Source organism: Lolium perenne, chromosome 1 (assembly GCF_019359855.2).
Source record: "Lolium perenne isolate Kyuss_39 chromosome 1, Kyuss_2.0, whole genome shotgun sequence".
Classification (NCBI taxonomy): Eukaryota; Viridiplantae; Streptophyta; class Magnoliopsida; order Poales; family Poaceae; genus Lolium; species Lolium perenne.
Genome location: NC_067244.2, coordinates 219,237,916 through 219,260,680, shown reverse-complemented (window position 1 = coordinate 219,260,680; position 22,765 = coordinate 219,237,916). Strand labels below are relative to the sequence as shown.

The following is a 22,765-nucleotide window of genomic DNA, read 5'->3' as shown; positions in this document are numbered from 1 at the left end:
TCGGATCCATGGAGGCTCATGTGGAACCCGGATCTATGGAGGCCCATGTGGAACCCGGATCCAGTACGACGTAGGGAGGAAGGCAGATCCTTGACGTACACGGCAAGACATTGTACCGTAGTTAGGCGACCTGTAATCCGGCTAGGACTCTCCATGTGAACCCTAGATCCGTGCGTCTTTATAAGCCGGATCCTGGGAGCCCTAGAGGCACGTTCAGAACAACTCATTGTAACAACGCGAAAGCGCCCAGATAATTCCAGACAAGCAGCAGTAGGCCCTGTCATCGAGCAGGTGTTCCGAAGCTGGGTAAATCGCGTACCACCGTCCCGAGTGCTCTCCGCCCTATGGCCCCTACTTCTTCTCCCCCTCGTGAGGATCCCTCCTCCGAGGTACCGTCGAATAGGAAACGACAGTTGGCGCCCACCGTGGGGCCTGTGGCGTCTGGAGGCCGGAACCGGGAGGGTTCCGCCATGGGAAGCTACGACGACACCATTGCTGTGGGGCGCGTCCTTTACGCCGGAAACCTTCCGATCGTCCCTCCGGACGAGTGCTGGATTCCGGCCAAGACAAACCCCGTCAAGCTCTCCATCGTCCTAGTCGGCGGCATACACATCTTCATCGGCGAAACCGTCGATTCCGACGGAAACGCTCTGGTAAGTAACGCTGACGCGACCGCCGCTGAGCGGGACGCAGTCGCGAAGATCCGATCTGAGACGCTGGAACTTCCCAAGGAGGATTCCGCCTTAGATCTGGAAAAATCAAAGCCCACCCAATCCGCCCCTGAGCAGGATACAACGGTGCAAGACCAATGCAGATCCGCCTGGGTCTCCCAGGTGTTAGAGAAGCAAAGGTGTCACTTCGTACACTTCTTGGCCCACACCGCCGGAACCGCCCCTCTAGAAGCCGGAGCCGGTCCCGAGCAGGTCGAGGCACCGGAAAGCAGCATCGCGCCGGATCAGCAGGAGGCTGTCGGAGAAAGCGACGCTCCGGGCGAAGAGTCAATTCTGGGTAACCTGAGCCCAATCTCCGGGGATGCTCCCTCCATGAACACTGAAGAGTTTGATCGCAAGGTGTCGGAACTTGGATATGGTGAACAATCTGAAGTTGAATCCGCCCAGCCTAAACAAGTTCTCGCAACTTTGGCGGCGCTGGATCAGCAACATTCTGATGATAATACCTTTTCCGACCCTCAGCCATCCCATGCCGGATCTACGCTTTCGCGGACACGTCCGCACAAGGAGGTGCTATCTCCAGAAGAGATGATCGAGCAAGCAGGCATGGAGGCAATCGCACACTCGGATATCCTCAATAAGCCAATAACTCCTGACGATGCCGCAGATCTAGAAGCTCTAGAAGCTAAAAGACAGGAGATGCTGGCAACAGCCCAAAAGTTCGCCAGAACCGCAGCGGCAATGCTGGATGAAAGGAAAGAAGCCACGCACTTTGTGGAAAATTTTCGCCAGCGAGAGTTGGAGGTCGACGAACAGATGGTGAAAGTCAGGGAGCTCCAACAACACTGGAAAGACAAGGTCACCGAACTTCAGCAGGAGGCCGACAAAATCAGGCGGGAAGCTATACCTCCCCGCAAGATTACCTTTGCGACCCCCACTGAGCAACAGCCGCTCACAACTCCAAAGGACAACATGAAGAAGGCTGCGGATATCTTAAAAAAGAAGGACGAGGAGATTGATATCGACTACGTCCGAACGCTGGTTGCCTCAGCAATGAAGCAGCAGAGCAAGGCAGACACTTCGCGCAAGCTGGAGTCCAATCCGGATCACTGCATGTCCACCGCGCAGAAGGACGCCCATGACAATCGCCATCGGGATGACGAGTCGCGCACCGGATCCACGGAGCGCAGGAGGAGAACCAGAGAGCACCCAAATCCAATCCCTGTACCATCAAAGACACCTCCGTCAGATCCAAACAAGGGAAAGGATGCGATGTACTCTGGTAAAAACAAGTACCGGAATCCATCACCTCCACCTAGGGGATACCCGCGTCCTCCACCTCCTCGTCGTCGTAGTCCAGCCGGAAACACCAGGCCCCATGGGCCAGGTGGAATCAATATCTGCGACAACGTGGCACCCGAGAGGAACAGGAGTAGGGAGCGCACGCCGGAGCCTCGTCGGAGCCGGAACGACGACCGCGAGCCGGAGCCAAGAAGGAGCCGGAACGACGACCGCGAGCCGGAGCCTCGCCGAAGCCGGAACGACGGCGGAAGCCAGTACCACAGGGAAGGCAGCCACCGAAGCCGGAGTCAACACCGCGAAGGGCGCGGAGAATCAGAAGGCGGAAGCAAAAAGTCAAACCGACCCCCTCGCAGGTCTCCCTCCCCACCACCTAGCGGTGGAGGCGGAGGTGGAGGCGGTGGCGGCGGTCGGAAATCTCGCTCTCGCTCAAAGTCTCCCCGCAACGGCCCGCGTGACGCCCGGGAACGCCTCAACGAATACAGATCTGAGTACATCGGCCCAAAATGCTTCGGCAGGATGATTCGAGAGGAACCAACGCCAAGGATGAACCTCAAGCTACCCGGAAATCTGAAGACATATGATGGCACTGAAAGGCCGGATACCTGGATTGAGGATTACTACAATGTTGTAACCTTCGCCTGAGGAACCCCTAATATCGCATGCCGCATGCTTCAGTTGTACCTTGTAGGTCCAGCCCGGATCTGGCTCAGCGACCTCGAGAAGAACTCCATCTTTTGCTGGTTCGACCTGAAGAACGCCTTCGAAAAGCACTTCAGGGGCACCTACAAAAGGCCTGCCACGATAAGCGATTTACAGGCATGCATCCAGAAGAAGGGAGAAACATCAAGAAACTTCCTCGCCCGATGGCTGGCATGCAGGAACGAGTGTGAGAACGTCGATCACACCACGGCTATGCACGCCTTTATAGGAGGACTGCAGCGAGGAGGACTGCTGCGGCACAAGCTCACATGCTTGGCTAACGCAAATAAACTGACCCTGGATGATATGATATCCATTGCCAGTGATCATACTGCCGCCGATGACGACGCTGGCGGAGATCTAGCAGCCACAGCAATCCCCCTGCACCAGCAGAAGAAGAACCGTGACAACGGTAACAGCAGCGGCAGCAAGCGGAAAAATCCCCCTGATCTCCCTACTTCTTCTCCCCCTCGTATTGACTCACGTATTTGTTGAGGAGGTGATCAGAGAGAGGTCGTTGGTATCGTATATTCTTCACTTCTCCCTCTGTGACGTAGCGCTTGCTATCATGCCGAAGCCGATCGCGTGGAGCGGCTTCCTCTGTGTCCTTGCTACGAGAGCAGCTGCCCTCGTCACCATCCTTACCAGAGTGGTGTCCAGGTCCTACCATGTTGATATTGAACGAGAATCCTGGCTGGCACCCTCCTGGGTAAGTGCACTCCACCATGTTAACGGCGGGGAAGGGGTGTGTGTCGACTTTCATGGCGTACTGGCTGAAAATTAGACGCCCTTGCTCTATCGCCATTTGGATCTGCTGATGCCACACCCTGCAGTCGTTGGTGGGATGGGAGAACGTGTTATGCCATTTGCAGTATGGCTTCCCGTTTAGCTCCTGCACCGTGGGGATCTTGTGGCCTTCGGGTACCTTCAGCTGATTCTCCTTAAGTAAGAGGTCGAAAATTTGCTCAGCTTTGGTAACGTCGAAGTCAAACCCTCTGGGAGGACCTTGTGGCTTAACCCACTTGCAGGACACGGGGCTTGCCCCCCGAGTCCATTCAGCCACTGCTACCTCTTGATCTCCCGCAGAGCCTTCGTCTTCATCTGCCTCCACCAGGACCACCGCACGCTTGAATTTATCCTGGTATACATCCGGGTGGCGCTGTTCATATGCTGACAGCTTCTGCACCATGTGCGCCAGTGAAGGATAGTCTGCTTGAGAGGCCACGTCCTTGATCGGTGATGCAAGGCCCACCACCGCCAACTCGACTGCTTCCTTTTCAGTCACACGAGCCGAATAGCATCGGTTCCTAACGGTCCTGAAGCGCTGGACGTATTCTGACACCGTTTCTCCGCGCTTCTGACGTACTTGTGCCAAATCGGCAAGGCCAGCCTCGGAAGCGTCTGAGTGATACTGCGTGTGTAACTGCTCTTCCAACTGCTTCCAAGTCCGGATTGAGTCTGGTGGCAGCGATGTGTACCACCCGAAAGCCAATCCTGTGAGGTACTGTGCGAAGAACCTCACGCGCAGCTCATCTGATGCTGAGATCGTGCCCAGCTGTGCCAAATATCGGCTCACATGCTCGATGGAGCTGGCACCATCTGATCCATTAAACTTGGAAAAGTCCGGGAGCCGATATTTGGGTGGTAGCGGGATCAACTCGTACGCGTTGGGGTACGGCTTGGAATAGCCGATTGTCCTCCTTTTCGGCACCATGCCGAACTGGTCCTTCAGGATGGTACTGATCTGATCCGCCGTGCTGGCTGTCGGAGTCGAACTCTGAAGATTCGCCGGAGTGGCATACTTAGCCAGCCATGCTTGCTTTTCCAGCTCTGAGCCAACCGCAGGAGCTGAGCTCTGGAGGTTTGTCGGAGTGGCATACTTAGCTAGCCACGTCTGCTTCTCAAGATCTGTTCCCGAAGTTCCTCCTGTTGTTCCAGAAGTCCCTGCTGTCGCAGTCTGGCTTGTGAGCGCCCAGTTACTGCTGTCTGGCACGTATGTGCACGTGTATCCATGAGGGACCCCCTTAGGCGCCTCATGCAAGAACTGGTAGTCGCTAGGGTCACCACCGATCTTGTAGACGACGTATGCCGGTGAACTCGGCACCTCTGGTGCTGCCAACGCGAATGGCAGCGGTGGACGGGACTGGAGTGGCACCTCTCCTTGGTAAGTCCCGAGAGCTGGTCCTGACGGAGAGTACTGATGCCTCATGATTTCCTGGATCACCCGAAGAGCGACACGCTCCAAAGTGTTCACCAGGCTCTCAGAATGGCGGTGCAGCGAGTGAGCTACCATGAAGTTAATCTCCTGACGCAAGGACCTGGTGCGTTCTTCTGACGGGGCGGACAGGTCCACTCCATCGAGCGCGCCTTCAGGTGAGAACCCTTTCCACCTGATGCCATGTGAGCGGGTTCTGTGAAAAGAGCCGATGAGGTCGGCTTCGAGGATTGCTTTGACCTCGTCATACTTCTTCTTAAGCTCCTCGGTCAAATCCTCGTACGTGACTGGGGTGCCTTCCGCCATCTCAGATGTAGATGGCGATGCGGTTGATGTCGAAGATTGTCCCACCGGGCGTGCCAGAATGTGTTGCGGTCAGAAACCCACCGGCGAGCAACGACGGACAACACAGTAGAGCCGGGAGGCTATCAGGGCTGCGGCTGGCCCTGGTCCCTCAGAGCGACGGCCCGCAAAGACTCGGCACGCACGTCCGATGCTGGTGCAAGGGCGTGCCACCTGACCTATACCTGGCCAGGAAGGTGATGGATATGCCTCGCTTAGTTTCCTGCATGGCATACACGTAAACATTAAATACGAGCCTCGATCGGCTCTCAGGTCATCCTGTGAATCGGCTCAGAGAGCCGATCCACCCATGATCCGTACGAGGTGTACGAATATCACTACACCACAGCACTTGATTCCCGACTGATGTTGGTCGGTAAAAGTAGTCATGGCCGACAGAACGTTGGTCGGCATAGTTTATGTCAAACTGTTGGTCGGCAATGTCTTCAGATAACGACTGACTTTCGGTCGGGAATGTGTCAACCTTTGGTGTCTGACCGTTGGTCGGCATTTCTGCCATACACGTCGGATCGTCGGTCGGTAAAGAATCCCGACCAACTGTCAGTCGTTAAGTGGGCCGGCCCGCGCGGGGCGAAAATATTAGCGCCAACATTTGGCCCAACGGCGCGAAAACTTTCATTGCCCCCACCACACCAAAATCACCTCCGCGGCCGCCGCTTATATAGTGAACCCTAAATCCCCAAATCCATCCACGAGTGCGGCTCTGAGCTCCGGCCAGCCTCTCCGCCGCAACATCTTCCTGCCGCCCCACACGCTCAAGCTCTCCTGGCCGCTCGAAGTGTTGTCTCCGCTGCGGTGGAGCACCCATCCGGCGAGCACGACCTGCCCCACGCGCTCCCATCTGGTGGTCAACCGTGAGATCTCCGTTCCCAAGCCATCGCCATTACTGCCCACATCCAGCTGCAACCCGTGGGGATTTTCGTATTCGCACTACCTAGTGAGGTGACCTCCCTCCCATCTCTATCTCTCTGTGCGTGCTGTATTGATGCCGACGGCCTCTCTCCCGCCCTCACGTGGCAGTATTGAGCCGCTTTTAGCAAACAGAGAGGACCTTGCCTAGCTAGCTTGTGGCCGCAACACAACAAATTCTTTTCGCCAGATCTGTTTCTAGTCCATTTGAGAGGAATACGTATATGCACAGGGTCAGAGCGGTAGGTGAAGTTCAGAGGATTAGTTAATTTCTGTGATTGACCACTTTCAGTCGGAATGCTCATACAACATTGCAGCTGCTCAAATCAGATAACTTCTAAGTAGTACTAGAGACGATTAGCTACTTCTGTGTACATGGGTTTGATGAATCCATCGATTTCTACTTTGTAGCTGTTTATTTTGCTAGTTCATTAGCTTACGAGTTATACATGGAAGGGATGAAAGCTACAGGTTGTACTAAGTTTTCTTGTATTACTGCTAGATCCAAGATTGAGACACAACATTTTTGATGTTTGAGTACTCGGTTGTACATGTGCTAGTACTAGTAAGTTGTGCTTAATTTATCCATCAGCTCTAGTTTGACTGCAATACAACTTTTTTTCTATTTAAAATTCTTGCCGGGAACACTTCTTGAACAGAAAACTGGGAACACTTCTTGAACAGAAAAGTGTGAGAATGAAAGTATGGTTAGGTAGTTTCTCATCTCTCTAATTTATAAGCAGCCAGTAGTCTATTGTTGGTCGTTGCTTACTAGAATATTTTTGTTTGGCACTAATTTATTAATATTACTTGAGCCTAATTTATATTGTGTAATTGTTTATTATTAGGATTCTTGATCCCAGCGACTCACGACTTTGTGGCGGCGGCGCAACAATCCTTCTCCCTGGCCGTCAGTGTCCCACCACAGCAGTTGGTGAGTCAACTTACTAATTCTTTGTCCGTTCTCTTCAATCTTTTTTGTTTATGGTTGTGTATCAGTTTTATTATGTGTACAATTGGGTGCATGCGGTCTCTTTTATGTCTCCTGGTCTGATATGATATTATTCTATCAGGAGTTTCTATTTATCCGGTAGTAATTAAGTGGGTCGACCTATAATTGACATTATTTTCTTTGTGTCTGATATTATTCTGTCAGCATTTTCTGCTGATCCGATAATAATCAAGTGTGCAACTAACATGGATAAAAGTTGGATGAATGCACCTAGGTACGACACACATTTTTAAATTTCTTAGGCTTTAGTACTTGCTGAAATCCGATGTAACTCGCTGCATATGTACGCTTGCATGTAGGCATACAGAGGAGTACATACAAGGGCTAGCTAGATTCTTGGGCTACGCATTTGCTAAATCATCGGTCGAGAACAAAATCTTATGTCCTTGCAAAAACTGTGTGAACTCGTACTGGAGAGAAGAAAGAATAGTTCGTGAGCACCTGGTATGTGAGGGTTTTGCCGAAGGTTATAGCCAATGGATCTTTCATGGAGAGCGTGGCTCTTCATCTGAGAATCCAAGAAATTTTTATGATGTGCAAGAGAGGGATGAGGGTGACGATATTTCTGATTTGCTAAGAGACCTAGCTGGTGGTTTAGATGATGATCGGAGAGAATTTGAAGATGATGGTGCTACAGATGAGGATAATTCTTTCTTATTATCTCTGCACAAGTTGGAAGCTGAGTCTAGACAAGAGCTATATCCTGGCTGTAAAAACTTTTCAAAGCTTCGTTTCCTAGTGAGACTTCTTCACACCAAAATGCTTGGAGGGTGGTCTGATAAAAGTTTTAATCTGTTATTAGATCTGCTCAAAGAGGCCTACCCCGAGTCAGCAATACCTAAAAACTACAATGAAGCCAAAAAACTAGTGAAATGCATGGGTCTTGGGTATGTTAGTATTCATGCATGTGAGAATGACTGCATTCTGTTTTGGAAAGAAAATGCAAATGCCAATTCATGCCCAAAATGTAAAGCCTCAAGATGGAAATCTGAAAGAAAGCATGCGGATGGGAAACGTGTCCACAAGGCTCCTAAAAAGGTTCTGCGCTACTTCCCAATAAAGAAAAGGCTTCAGAGGTTGTTTGCCTGCTCTAGGACTGCAGCTCTCGCAAGATGGCATGCAGAAGAGCGCACGGAAGATGGTTTGCTTAGGCATCCCGCAGATTCTCTTCTTTGGAAAGACTTTGAGGATAAAAATCCAAAATTTGCTAAAGATAGCCGAAGCATCAGGCTTGCACTAGCCACCGACGGTTTTAATCCCTTTCGTTCCATGAATCTCAGCTATAGCATTTGGCCTGTCCTTATGATTCCATATAACTTTCCTCCCAATATGGTTATGAAGCAACCAAATTTTATGTTATCTTTGTTGATTCCTGGCCGAAGAGCTCCTGGTAGTGATATTGATGTCTATTTCGAGCCTCTAGTTGATGATATGCTAGATATGTTTCTTCATGGTGTTAGGACCTATGATGCTTCGACTGGGGAGTTCTTTCAGTTGTATGCTGCCATAATATGCACAATTACAGATTTTCCGGGTCTTGGGAATGTGTATGCATGTGCTACATCTGGAGAAGGAGCTTGCCCTGAATGCCACTATGAAACATGTTTTCTAAGGCTGAATAATGGTAGTAAGAATTGCTACATGGGCCATCGTAGGTTCTTGCATGAAAAGCACCCTTTTAGGTATGACACACGCACATTTGGTGAAATAGAAAGTGGGACAAAACCCGTTCCACTTTCTGGTAGTGAAATCTTTGAGCTGACTAAAAATATTCCAAGCAACTTTGGGAAGGATCCTAATGGGAAGAAGCCTAGAAAGAAGAAACGCAAAGAAGGGGAACCATTGATCATTTGGAAAAGGCATTCTGTATTTTTTAAACTGCCATATTGGAAGGATTTGAAGATGCACCATAACTTTGATATCATGCACATCGAGAAAAACGTGTGTGATAACATAATTAACACATTGTTGGGTGTTGAGGGAAAAACCAAGGACAACATTAATTCTCGGTATGACCTTGAAGAACACAATATTAGAAGTGATCTTCATCCTATTGATCTTAATAATGAAGAAGTCTATGTCCCTCCCGCACCTTATGCAATGGAACTAGATCAGCAAAGGACAGTGTGCAAAGTAATTAAAAGTGCCACATTTCCTCCCCATTATGCATCTGACATACGTCGTAATGTGCATGTCAAGGATAGAAAGATAACCGGATTAAAAAGCCATGATAACCATGTTATTTTGCAAGACTTGTTGCCCCTTGCTGTGAGAAGAATATTGCCAGAAAGAGTGAGTGCTGTATTGATACGTGTTAGCAGATTTTTTAAGAAAATGTACTCACCGGTTATTCGTAAAAGTGACATGGAAAAGTTAGGGGCAGAAATTGCTGAAACCTTGAGTCTTCTTGAGGCTATATTCCTTCCATCTTTTTTTGATATTATGGTGCACTTGATGGTTCATCTTCCGGCACAAGCAATGATTGCTGGTCCAGTATATTTTCGCAGCATGTGGTCTACAGAGAGGTATATTGTAGCACAAGCATTTTTTTAGGAAAGTAACAACTATTTTATAATTAATCTTATGTGTAGTTGTGTGTGTGTGTAAATGTTAGGTGTATGGGAAATCTTAAGGGACATGTCCATACTAGAAGTCATGTGGAAGGATCAATTGCAGAGGGCTATTTGTTTCAGGAGAGCTTAACATTTTGCTCTCGCTATTTAGATGGCGAGACTCTGTTTAACCGAGGAGGTAGAAATGATGGAGATTTGGATATGGAAATTGCTTCTGCAACTCCATTCTTCCGCAACTCTGGTCGAGGGTTGGCTGGCAAGTGTCAAGTGATGTTAGATTACAAAACTTGGCTTCAAGCCCACAAATATGTCTTATTCAACTATGACCATATAGAACCATACTTAAAGTGAGATGTCCCTATCATCTACGGCTTTTAGATTATTTCTTATTCTCTCTTCCTTGTCCGATTTACAAATGTGACCTTTTGCAGCAAGCATATTAATTACCTTTCCACTATTGGTCTTCAAAGTAAACGAGAAATCAACCGTCTGCATTACGAGACCTTCCATGAGTGGTTTAAGTTGCACGTAAGTAGACATGAGAATTTTAAAACCTGTAAGACATGTAATTCTAGTCTAGTGTAACTAAGGCATTCCATAATCACAGGTGGCAGAGATGGGTGATGAAGCACCACAAGAGATAAAAATATTAGCTAAAGAGCCAAACATGGTTGTGTTGAAATATAGTAGCTACAAATTAAATGGGATAGACTTCCATACACAATCATATGATGAGGGTCGTCCTGTTCAAGGTAGTGGAGTAGCTCTTATTGCACAAACCACATCCTTTCAAAAAGGAAATGGTGACAATACTAGTGTAAGAAACAAGGCATATTACGGCATTATAAAGGAGATTCTTGAGCTAAACTATCAACATGAGGGGAAAGTAGTGTTGCTAAAATGTGACTGGGTCGACAATCGTGTAGAAGATAAATGGGTAAAGACTGATCAGTTTGGAATCACTTCTGTGAATTTCAAGCATATATTCAATACCGGTGAGAAGATGTCAGACGAGCCTTTCATTTTAGCATCACAGGCAACTCAAGTTTACTATGTTGAAGATCCCATTGATGCTGAGTGGTCTACTGTTGTTATACCATCATATTATGACATAAATGAAGCAGAAAATATTGATCCTGATAATGCTTTGCGTGCAACATTGCTTGATCCATGCACTTCTATACGTGTCAGTGTTGCCGATGGAGGCATTGGTTCTAGTAGGACAGATATTGATGGACTAGTTGTTAAGAAAAAGTAAGCCATGTGTACAAATTTTCTCTTATGCTTTGTAGTTTCAGCAATGTATTCATATATTGTGCCTTTTGCAGGAAAAATGGCAAGCGGAAGAGGAAAGAGTAAAGATGTGATGGTCACCGATGAACAGCTAGCACAAGTTGAGTATGAACTAGCTAGAAATAGGATGGTGGAAGAAAATGAGGAAAGGATGGCACGCCTAGGTATACCTCGGGCAAGTGTTGCATTTAAAGATGCCTGCGAAGCAAGCCGACCCCCAAAACAGAAAAAAAGAAAGGTATAATTGTAACATATCTATCTCAGTTCATTTTCTTGCAAATGTAGCTTATAATTGTGACATATCTATCTCAGTTCATTTTCTTGCAAATGTAGCTTATAATTGTGACATATCTATGCAGGCACCCTCCTCAACACTTGAAAATACAACTGAAAGACGTGTTTTGAGGTCCAGGGTAGCAAATGAAAGTGCTAATGCAAATCCTACAGACCAACCGTCCAAAGGTATAGTAGGTTATAATTGTTTCAGACTATAGCCTATTATAACTAGCTAGAATATCTCAGTTATCTCAGTTAATTTTCTTAATGTGCAGAGATCACTACCAAGCTTGTTGATGGTGAGAAAGGTGGGCGAACGATAACTAAAAAGGCTAACATATATGCAAGGATGAATAAGCCGAAAATCAAAATTCCATTCAATGAGTATGGCCAACCAATTGGGCCGGATGCAACTGAATTTGCCAACTTCATTGGCACTCTGGTCAGGAAGCATATACCACCCAAAGCTATAGATTGGAGAGATGTTGATGAAGAAAAGAAGTTGCTAGTGTGGGATCACTTACAGGTATTACATAATTTACAACTTATGTGTTCTATACTTAAACCCATCTAGCTGAGCGTCTTCTGAAACATGTCATTAACACTTCACTTGAACAGGCATTTTATGAGCTGGACTCAATCGCTCTCAAATATGTCATTAACACTTCACAGAGAAAATGGAAGGAATGGAAGGCAGATTTAAAGAAGACAAAGTTTGATCCCGAATTGACTGACGAAGAGCTTATGCCTAGATGTGATGACAGAATTAGTGAAGCTGATTGGAAGGACCTTCTTAAATATTGGAGATCTCCTGAATTCGAAGTAAGTTAGCCTTCCCATTTTCTTGCAGGATCAAATATAAATGCAAATAGGTGTACATTTGAATGCAAATGCAAATCCTTGTAGGCTCGGAGTTCTACAGCCAAAGAAAATCGCGCCAAGTCAACCGTGCCTCATACAGCTGGCAGCAAGAGTCATGCCCGTGTTACCCAAGAAATGGTAAGAATATTGACCCAGTTAGAAAAGAATGTGACGCTGTGTTTCAAGATCTAATAAATAAATGCAAATCCTTGTAGGCTGACGAACTTGGGTATGCCCCTCGGAGGGACGAAGTGTTCATCAGAACACATACGCTCAAGAAAGGACCAAACAAAGGACAACACGTGCCAGAGGCAGCTCCAATTATTGTATGTCTCTTTTGCCTTCTATATTTTCTATCATTTAGAAAATATGTTATAGTAAATGCAATTCACTATGCAGAGTGAACTCCTACGGGCAGCTAATGTCCACCCTGACTGGAAGGAAAAGAGTTTGAAAGAAGGTGATCTATTTGCACGAGTTGTTGGAATGAAAGAGCCAAGGGGTCGTGTTCGTGTGTTAGGTCTAGGGCCAACACCTCAAGATGTGGGCACACCGGATACACGGGGTAAAGTGAGCACAAGGGTTCTAGTTGAAATGGTAGCACGTCGAGAAGCTGAACACCGCATGAGCACTTTGGAGGAGAAGATGCAACAAATGCAGCAACAAATGAACAAAATGCAAGAAATTATGGCAGCTTCACAAGGAGGGCATAATTTGGAGGCTCCTAGCTCGCAACATGGTTCTAATTCTCGACGAGTAATAAACAATTTTGCACATACCTAATTTCTTCATTGCATTAAATATTCATCATGCATGCAGTAAGTTACATATTATTTTTGGCAGAACTCAATAGATGAAATTGAGGAAGAAATTGATGGCGAAGATGGCGATGAAGAGGACGGTGAAGATGACAATGTTCAGAGAAGGAAATTTGTTGCAAATCCAAGAAACGCTTCAACCCAGCAAGATGAAAGCCTTGTAAGCTTCACATGCATCCTTACTGCATATTTAAATCTCTTTGCTTCCATGTTTTTGTAATTTTCTCATGCATCCTTGTTGCATATATATACCATTCTTTTCAGATTGGGATGGATGTGCTTCTTTATGCATGGACTGGTCCTGAAACTCCTGTTGCTAAGGCAACAGTTCTCTCAGTCGATCCAGACACAACTGTGGGTGGGGAGCCCCTTGGACCTGGTACTTATGAGGTTATTGTGAATGTTGCAATTAAAAGGGATACTATTCTACCATATCAGTACGAGGATTTACTATACATTAGAGATGCTGTCACAAGGTCCATTGCATGGCCATCTAGCAAGGTAATCACCATGCATGCCTGTGTGTTTTATGCACATCCTTAGTTTTTTCTATTATGCTCACTTGTGATAGTTTTGGTAGATGAAGCCCTACAAACCAGCTGTGTCTGGCTCATCTCGCCACTGAGATTTTTCAGTTCAAAATCAGTTTCGAACACATCAACTGAAGATGATGTGAGTAAAATTTCTATACTTGTGTTCTTTATTCGCATCCTGCCTGTAGATTGAGTTTAACAACATAGCATTTTTTTAAATGAAGATACACTGCTGAAAACTGAAGTTGCAGCCTAAGCTGCCATCACATCTAATCTATACTGGTATTACCTTATTTTTCCATTCAACCTCTACCGTCACATCTAATCTATACTGGTATTACTTTATTTTTCCGTTCAACCGCTGCCATCACTGATGCATGAAGAAAATTAAGTCACTGTACCAAGTCAAAGTACTACTTGGTAAACCCAATACCTGAATCTTAAACAGATATGTACTTTGAACAAAACTAATGCACATGTGGGTGCAATAGTATTTTCATGGCTGAGCATTTCGTTTTTTATTTTCAATTCAAAGGAAGAAGAGACGAAGATTAAAGGAAACATACTACTATCCTTTTCTTTAATGTAAGAAAACATACGTACAACATTTCACCTCTTTGCTTTCTATGTGCAATTTACCATGTATCAAGTAGCGATGGGACCATTGTGAGTAGATCAGCCTCCTTATTCTTTAGAGAAAGTTGAGTCTCCGTTACTCGCTAGCGATTATACCTTGCAATGGATACTGTTTGGTGGGTATTGCCGTATAGCTGATGAGAATGAGTCCCTGTTTTGCATATACCTGATGGGAATGTTCTCTGTTTTCCCCGTAAACAATTTTCCTGCCTCCGTTGTTGGCCGCTGGCCATGTAGCTGTTCTGTGATGCCTAGTGCCTGCTAATTTTGGGTCAAACATATGGCTAATAGTAGGGTGCCTGCTTGTATTTGTTTTTTCACCCTATCTATTTGTACTACTTTGTCCAAACTGAGAATGTATGTAACAACGCAATCTTATATGTTTGTACTTGTTTGTGCAGGTGTCCCCATCAAATATGAATTATCATGCTAAACATTTCCCGCGAACCACCAAGTACCTGGATGTTTCCCATCAACAGAATGAATTGTGTAATGGAGCAAACTTGGTCATATAGTAGTCATTGGCTTCCATTTTGTAAAACCTGCTTGTATGCGGTGACAACTTATCTATGTTATGTTGACTATGTTGTAATCAGATGAGAACATATGAACAATTGGTATTGTAAGAGTTTAATCCATATCAGAGTCATGTGTGCTATTATTTATGTGTTATGCATTTATGATTGTGTCAAATATGAGAATATAGTGAATTTTTCCATTCATATAGCTAAATTACTGAAGTGTTGGTCGGCAAAAGAAATACCGACCGACTGTTAGAAAGAAGCATTCTCTAGTACGTGCTAACGGAAAGTTGGTCGGTAAAACTTACCTCGTCCGAAGTTCGGTCGGCAAAGAAATGTTGGTCGGGAAACAATTGCCGGTCGGCAAAGAAAACGTCGGTCGGGAAAGCTGTAGGAATGGTGTCGAACCGTCGGTCGGTAAAACTATGTCGGTCGGGAAAGGGCTTTACCGACCGGACTTACAGTGACCGACAACGTCGGTCGGTAAAACTAATCCCCGACCGACTTTCTGTTGGCGTAAGCGGCTTTCCCGACCAACTTAACGGTTGGGGTTCTAGTGTTGTGGTGTAGTGTATATGGTGGTCCTGCTTGATCAAAACAAAGCTAAAACGACCTACTACGATTTAGGGTTTTCACCACATAATCAGAACATCCTACTCGTGATTGAGCCTCGCGGCCACGCACGGTGATCGTAAACCGACCCTAGACAAGGCCTAAAAACCAACACGCGGTTGATTCCCGGAACATCCTGTCTAGGGCTAGCAAACTACACCCTACGCGCCACTGGATCCTTCAACCCGTTTGTAAGGCCTAACTATGCAGATATTAAACTAATCCTTGAAGAACAAGGAGCAATCATAACGGATCGGATCTACTAAGTAAAGATCAAGCGGGGTGCCGCCCTTACATCTAGGATAGATGTAAGGGCGGCTAGACGTCTTAGGGTTGCACGACGACGGCATATGATACGATGAACAATGCTAACCCTAACACGTCTAAGATAACTACGTTGCTCGCCATCAAAAAGGCTTCAGTACGAGCAACGCATGAACAACGAATAAACGTGTACTGCCTAGATCGCAAGAAGCGATCTAGGCAGCATGATGCTTACCCGGAAGAAACCCTCGAGACAAGGGAGTTGGCGATGCGCCTAGATTGGTTTGTGGTGAACGTGATTGTTGTTTATTTCGTAAACCCTAGATACATATTTATAGTCCGTAGACTTTCTAATCGTGGGAATAATCCCAACCGGGCACGGGTCAAACTCTAACTAACCAAAACGTATCCTACTATATTACAGATACAAGGGCAAACTAGCCCAAACTTTGTTGTACAAGGCAGATTCACATATATTCTTCGACGTATAATCTTCAAGCCCATCTTGATCGCGGCCCACCTCTGACTTGGTCAAATTCTGGTGATAACAGTATGATGACTACTTCCAAGAAATAGACTACACCGGATTGCCTAGTTTCACCTTATATCAGAAATGCCCGGATGCCTTGATGTGTCTTGCATATGGAGTTTCCTTAGATACACAAGATGACTATCTCCGCATGTCTGAGTAAACATGCCACAATGTACAAGTTTTGAGGGGCAATCGTCGTGGTGTTTGTGCCACTCTATTTGAGAGCGCCAAATAAAAAAAAACACAAGTCGGATCTTGGGAGAGAATATAGCGAGAAGATTTCTTAGATTACTTGGAAGCATCAACTGCATGCATTAAGGATCGCATAATTGTACATTTATCTTGGAAGAGGATGTATGAAGGCCATAATAGAGTGTGTATTGTGGTTCTTAAAACTGTGGTAGATCTATGGATATAACACACTTTCTTCGACATGGCAGGATCACACAATAACATCAACGTGTTACATCGCTCTCTGTTTTTTAGGTTATGCTCCATATGTAAACTATGAGATCAATGGCCACTCATACAACAAAGGGTACTACCTAGCCGATGGCATCTATCTAAAGTAGTCGATATTTGTGAAAACAATATGGTTTGTCGCATTTCATGAGGCTTGAAGGACATATTTCGAGTGGACATTTGTTGTGCTTCAAGGTTATTCTGGTATCCTGCTCTCCAATGGTGGACGGATCAGATGTGAAGTTCACGGGTGGTTGTGTGATCATGCACACATGATCATCAAGAGTGGTCGCGCTGCTTCAGGGCCCTCTCCCCGGAGTTTATCACCAGGCGTCAGCTGAGTTTGGAGCTTTTCTCGTTATGCATTAGGAAATACACAAAAAAAGGTTCATCGCCAAGTGCAGGAATACCAAAGCAATGCTGACAAAACATAGCAACAGACATCTTAGCACAACGACTTTGTTTATGTCTACTGCAACAATCTTGACTTCGACAACATTCACATGGCTCTAGTGAGGGAGGGCGAGGATGGCGTTGCCGCGTAGCCCATATCTATATCAAAATTTTGGCCCTCCCATTGGAACATGGAGCCGGACTTGTTGTGTTTGGCTCCACCAAAATTGGCGCCGACAATCTTGCATTTCGAGGGACTTGCAATAAGTAGAGCAGGGGGGGCAAAAGTACGGAGTAAACATGAAACTAGATACCTAGAATGCAGAGGCTAGCATCAACAGAGCAGGTCGCCTAAATACATACTGAACATGAAACTAGGTGCTGGTTGTGTGCACGTCCCTGCTCTCTTTCACTTAATGCTGATTATCCAACTGGAGGATCAGAAGTGCAAGTAGGTGGCAAGATCGGTCTGGCCATGGTGTGTACCTCTAGGCACATGAATGAAAAGAAGGGAGGGAGACGCTCACGTTGGCACATACGCAGTGGGCTATCGCTGGATATGGGCCCCCAAAGTTTGGGGGCACTATGTAGTCGCCAAACTTGCGAGCAGCGTTCCATTGTCTGAACCAGATCCGATCTGAAATGCGGACTGAATGGACTAAACGCAAGCAAAAATATAATAATGTCAGATGGGATTAACATAAACCCATCTGCAAGCGCGGAAGCAATTCGTCATGCAAAAATAGCACATGACATCGATGAAACTAGTAACATCCATAGGCAACCGTGTTCGCAGCAAGAAGCATGACTACTCAAAATCGAAAGGAGAATCAACTTGTTGTTACATCTCAATTGGATCCAGGAACGCAGGAAGAACGAGACGCCATAACCGAAGTAGCATCTACGCGAACTATCCCCGGAAATTATCGTTTGCTTTTGCTCAAGCCGAGGTTTGTTGCGCGCCTAGGCGTCGTTGCCGCTGCCTTGCGAAGGCCTCCGCCATCACGCAGCCGGCGGCCGGGAACCGGCCAGAGCGGCGCGGAAGAGCCGGCGGCGGCGCCGCCGCCGTCTTGGTCGACTTCGGGCCATCTCGCTCGCTCGCGGTCATGAGATTCAACTGGCTACATTCAACTAATTGCTCAATCAAAAAAGCCCGTAACCAAAGCTATCTACGAACTACGGAACGATACACGAGACCATGAAAAGTAGGTCGAGGCTGGGTATCCCTGCCGCAGGCGCGTCGTCGTACACCACATAGTCAAATACGAGGCAGAAAAATTACGGGCGGAAGGCCAGAAGCAATTTAGCAAGCGAACATAGCACAGGACATGGATCATCGCAGAACGAAAAAACTCAAACAGGCAACTGACTTGGAGCAGAATTTGCATCGCATGATGTTCTCAAAGCAGAGATAGGTTCACAGATTACATCTCAAGTAATTTGTCATGACAAACGGCCTCAACCGCCAGAGCAATGCCCACGAAAGTACCTCTCCATGATCAGGTAGGGAAGTGCGTGCCTAGGCGTCGTTGCCGCCCTGCGCCGCCGCCGCCGCTGCGTCGACGTTGTTGCCGCCCTGCGCCGCCGCCGCCGCGAGGATGTCGCCGACCTCCATGTCCTTGTAGGCAGCGAGCTGGTCGAAGCTGTTGCCCGCTTCGAGGACGCCGGCGCCGAGCGGCGCGGTGATGATGAAGTTGTTGCTGTGCAAGAGCTCGCCGTCCGTGTTCTCGCCCCCAACAACGCTAAAGATCCCTTCTTGGCTCAATTTTCTGTCCGAGTCAAACTTTTTGTGCTATAACTGCTGATTAATCGATCTTGTCTTCTCCCCACGCGTGCGCGTCCGTGGGTTCTTCTTGGTTACGCCCGTGAAGACCGTGAGGGCCATGCCAGAGAGGGCTCCACGGGCTCCTGCTCCCGCCCCCGCCCCCGCCCCCGCCGCCACCATGCAAGACTACTCCATCTACGATCTCGCCGCCGCCATGACAGCCGCTAGCAAGGTACGTGCATGGACACATGTTCGCAGAGCTTGGCTCCTGCAAAGGTACAATCACGCCCGGATTGCGAATTGTTAAATCACACCTATCTCACACCACATAGTTTCGATCGACGAATGCAGGAGACGGCCGCGGACGGGTACTTGGCGCGGGAGGCCAAGAAGGAGGTGAGGGAGATCGAGTTCTTCCCGATCAGCGCCGCCAGCCACGCCGCCGAGTCCGAGTTTGCGACGGCGATGCGCTGGACAACGCCATTCCCCTCCGTCACGCCCAGCGTCGGGGGCTACGCCGCGCCCCTGGACCTGTCGCTCAGACTGTAGGGTTTCGGTCTCTGCTGGTAGATCGACGAACCAGCTTCTTGGGGTTTTTTGGTTGCTTAGTTCTTGGGGTTCGTTATTTTCGTTGCTAATTCGCGAAACCTTCTGGAGATGAGATGAGATCAATGCACCTTTGCATCTTTGCTTTTGATGCTTCTAGTTTGGTTAATTTCAATTTATGTCGAATTGTTGTTGGAAAGTGATTTTGTGATCTGAGATGAGGATCGAATGGACATGTTAAACCTTTAATTCTGTGATCCTTGTACAGTAATGTCTTTTCCATTTTGAAATTCGAATTAGCATTCAGCGGTAGTACTGGTGTAAATTTACAGGGAAATTGTTTTGTCTAGGCACTGGAAGGCATCTAAAAGAACTGTCTTTTTTGTCATTGCTAAAATCAATGAACCACTATATATATTTTAAAAAGGCAAAAGTCTGAAACAAACCTTCAACTCATACGTGAAGTCTGAATCGAACCCTAACCTCTAAATCCCTGATTTTCGAACCCTGATATCTCAAATCCTGGTAGTCCTGGTTATCTTCTGGCTATCCTCAGTTTGTGCGCTGGGATTAGTGACATGGCAGGGATTAGGGGTACATCTGGGTGCAGTTGACCCACGGTGGGTTGGTCCAGCTTGTTTCGGCCCAACACCTCCCGACGCAATTCTCTTCGTCGCAGCCGGCGCGTGTGGGGAGCGAAATTAGGTTGGGGATTGAGGACAGAGGCCGCGTCGATGCTGAGGTCATCCTCGCAACGGAGCCGTCGCAGCCGTCGCCGCAGGGATTCCTGAGCGAGGGTGTGGCATTCAATCAACCCTTCTCGTGCGGGAGGAGCGGGACGGCGGCGTGGCGAGGCGTCACCTGCGCGGGCGGGCGAGCGGCTGGTGTGGATTGGCTCGGCCTCTCCGGCGCGGACGCGCTCCGACCGCCTGACCGGCTCGACCGCTCCGCGTGCTCAGCCTCGGGGAATGCGGTGGCTCGACGGCTCTCCTTGGGCTCTCGTCGCTCCTTGGGCTGAAGCTGCTCTTCCCTCTCCCACATCGCTCTCTCGAGCAAGGCGGTGCTGGCCGGCGCACATGGGGGTTGGTAACAATACAATTTCTTGTCAAACTGATGCAGGGAATTCGATATAGCATTGACACAAACTGTTATAGATTCAGATTGGGTAGTACAATTAGTATCAGCCACCATGGATCGAAAGAAACAATAGTACAATTAGTATATTTTTTCAATAGCTCAAAATAACATCTAGAGTATTGAGGACATAAGTTTGTGATCGCATAAGTAAAAAAAGGAAACTGCAAGCAAATGCATGTTCATAATCATTTCTTGGCCTTCTTTTGCCCCTTCCCTGATGCATTACATCTTTGCTTCCCTTCCTCTTTGTTGAACTGGACTGAGTAGCTTCTTTTCCTTTGGTTATGTGCCTGGCTTGCCCTGACATTTGCTTCAGTTTGTGATTGCTGGTCATTGATACACCATGATGAAATATCAGTTAGATACTGTACAATCTGCACTTAGCAGAAAAGAAAATAGCAAAACTAAGTATAGTCTCGCGCGTATCTCCGTTGGTAGGCATCGAGGACGAGAATATTTGTGGCATGTGCCAAAAAAGCAGGCCCGTTTACTAGGTTAGACCAGCCCACCGTGGCGTGAAATCCCCACATAAACCAGCTCTGTTCCCCTAATCCTTGCCACGTCAGCGAAATTTTAGCACACAAACATCACTAGAGCAGAAAACGACCAGGAAGACCAGGATTTGAGAGATCAGGGTTCGAAAATCAGGGATTTGGAGATCGGGGTTCGATTCAGACTTCACATACGAATTGAAGGTTTGTTTCAGACTTTTGCCTTTCAAAAAAGAAACAAGCAATGGAGCAAGCTGTTGTGCATGCGGCCGGGCTGGCAGAGCCGCAGAAGCAGGAGGGGGCGAGGCTGCAGCACAGAGAAGAGAAGGCACCGGAAACGTACTTCTCTACATGTGTTGGCACCAAAACCAAGGTCTCTCTTGTGTAGAGTGCATGGAACCCGATCGATGACAAGATGCTAGGATCCATCTACGTACGTAGTTCGTCGCCAATTAGAGGCGGTAGAAGAGGCTGGCTGGCTGGGTTTCGAAATTCCGGACATTTCCTCTCTCGGCAGATCGGCAAACGTAGGAATTTTGACCAACAGTTGTCACTAATTTACTGAAGAGTTTTCATTAGTTCATCTGTATCAATTGATTCAATTAATCCTACATAACGTCGTCCTTGTGCTCCCAAGCTAATTAAAGCTACATCTGTCGTTGGTGCATGATTGTACAAACAAACAATGAACGGTGTCAGCTTGCAGAAAAAAAAATTCATAGGATTTTATCTCTCAAACCTAAATTTGATTGAAGATCATCTTCACTATAACCTTTTTCTAGATAAAATCCTCAAACTAAAGCCCACGTTGGTAAGTTTGACATCATTATCTTCTCGTTTCGACTTCAAAGTTACCACCGAATATACATAAAGTTGCCACTGGATCTACTAGTATAAGTCTTGCGAGAATGTGCATGCGACCAAGATATCCACGCAATCCCTGCTCTCTCTCTGTTTTTTTTTTTTTTGAGAATCACTTCTCTGCATTTATATTAAACCGGACCAGCACCCTCCGATGCTAACAAGTTCAAAATCATCTCTGGTGGATGCTCCATCAGGTGTTACACACATTACTAATGCAGCCTACTTGCGCGAGACAATGCGCTATGCCATTACACGATCTACGAACATGATGAATTGAAAAGTCCACGAAACTCTTTAGCATATCCTTGATCTCTTCGACGAGAGGCCCGTGTCGTTGCTTCGAAGTTTGGCCACTGCACTAAGACAATCTGATTCGAGACTAACTCTCTCTATCCCTTTGTCCCTTGCAAGTTACAACGCTAGCTTGCACGCAAAGATTTCGGCCCTCTTCGGATCAGAAACATAAGGTAAAAAACGACACGCCCCAACCTGGAACCCGCCGTGATGGTCACGGATAATCGCATCTGACCCTCCAGTTCCCGTCACCTTCAAGAAATCCCCATCGGCATTTGCCTTGTGCCAACCCGCAGCGGGTTGAAGCCATGACTCCGACACCCTCTACGCCTCAGACATTGTGACTGTTCTGCTCTCTACCCATTCCTCCACCAGATGAATCGAACGACGAGCAATAGCATGCGGATCTTCAATCTTGGCTTCTTCCCTAGCCTCATTCCTTGCCAACCAAATCTGGTAGATCACCATGATCCCAAGAGCCAGCTCCTTTTCCTGCAACCCATTGAGCCAATCCAGTAACCATCCCTGGAGAACGCCCGCGCTCCTGACTCGGTTGTTTGGATTTTCCAGTAGAAAGTTTCTCTTTGTTTGTTTGATGTAGCACAGACATGGACATGTGTCGGGATCATAGGCCCCTCCATAGGCTTGGCATCGCACAATGTCCCGTCTCCATGCCACCATCGTACTCAAATCAAAGCCTTGTCTAGATCGCTCTAAGGTAGG

At 47.2% G+C, this 22,765-nt stretch overlaps 3 protein-coding genes across 3 annotated transcripts; all 3 read left to right on the top strand.

Moving 5' to 3' along the window:
* The first annotated feature begins 5,876 nt into the window (after positions 1-5,876).
* On the top strand, positions 5,877-14,819 carry LOC127327352 (uncharacterized). Its single transcript, XM_051354128.2, has 13 exons — positions 5,877-6,192; positions 7,008-7,093; positions 11,073-11,275; positions 11,397-11,499; positions 11,589-11,839; positions 11,932-12,135; positions 12,220-12,312; positions 12,390-12,500; positions 12,574-12,930; positions 13,018-13,152; positions 13,257-13,493; positions 13,573-13,664; positions 14,563-14,819. Exons 3-12 carry the CDS (start codon positions 11,078-11,080, stop codon positions 13,615-13,617), a joined length of 1,734 nt encoding a protein of 577 aa, XP_051210088.1. The 5' UTR covers positions 5,877-6,192; positions 7,008-7,093; positions 11,073-11,077; the 3' UTR covers positions 13,618-13,664; positions 14,563-14,819.
* LOC139835042 (uncharacterized) lies at positions 7,421-11,002 on the top strand. Its single transcript, XM_071824992.1, has 4 exons — positions 7,421-9,696; positions 9,786-10,091; positions 10,176-10,272; positions 10,352-11,002. Exons 1-4 carry the CDS (start codon positions 7,931-7,933, stop codon positions 11,000-11,002), a joined length of 2,820 nt encoding a protein of 939 aa, XP_071681093.1. The 5' UTR covers positions 7,421-7,930.
* Positions 14,820-18,750: 3,931 nt separating the features above from the next.
* LOC127326013 (uncharacterized) lies at positions 18,751-19,321 on the top strand. Its single transcript, XM_051352875.2, has 2 exons — positions 18,751-18,942; positions 19,062-19,321. Exons 1-2 carry the CDS (start codon positions 18,829-18,831, stop codon positions 19,257-19,259), a joined length of 312 nt encoding a protein of 103 aa, XP_051208835.1. The 5' UTR covers positions 18,751-18,828; the 3' UTR covers positions 19,260-19,321.
* Positions 19,322-22,765: the final 3,444 nt, after the last annotated feature.

Coding starts and splice junctions, on each gene's coding strand:
- LOC127326013 (XM_051352875.2), top strand. CDS start 18,829: ATGCCAGAGAGGGCTCCACGGGCTCCTGCTCCCGCCCCCGCCCCCGCC. Junction 18,943..19,061: donor CCATGACAGCCGCTAGCAAG/GTACGTGCATGG, acceptor CGACGAATGCAG/GAGACGGCCGCGGACGGGTA.
- LOC127327352 (XM_051354128.2), top strand. CDS start 11,078: ATGGCAAGCGGAAGAGGAAAGAGTAAAGATGTGATGGTCACCGATGAA. Junction 11,840..11,931: donor TAGTGTGGGATCACTTACAG/GTATTACATAAT, acceptor TCACTTGAACAG/GCATTTTATGAGCTGGACTC. Junction 12,501..12,573: donor CAGAGGCAGCTCCAATTATT/GTATGTCTCTTT, acceptor TTCACTATGCAG/AGTGAACTCCTACGGGCAGC.
- LOC139835042 (XM_071824992.1), top strand. CDS start 7,931: ATGCTTGGAGGGTGGTCTGATAAAAGTTTTAATCTGTTATTAGATCTG. Junction 9,697..9,785: donor AGCATGTGGTCTACAGAGAG/GTATATTGTAGC, acceptor TGTAAATGTTAG/GTGTATGGGAAATCTTAAGG. Junction 10,273..10,351: donor ATGAGTGGTTTAAGTTGCAC/GTAAGTAGACAT, acceptor CCATAATCACAG/GTGGCAGAGATGGGTGATGA.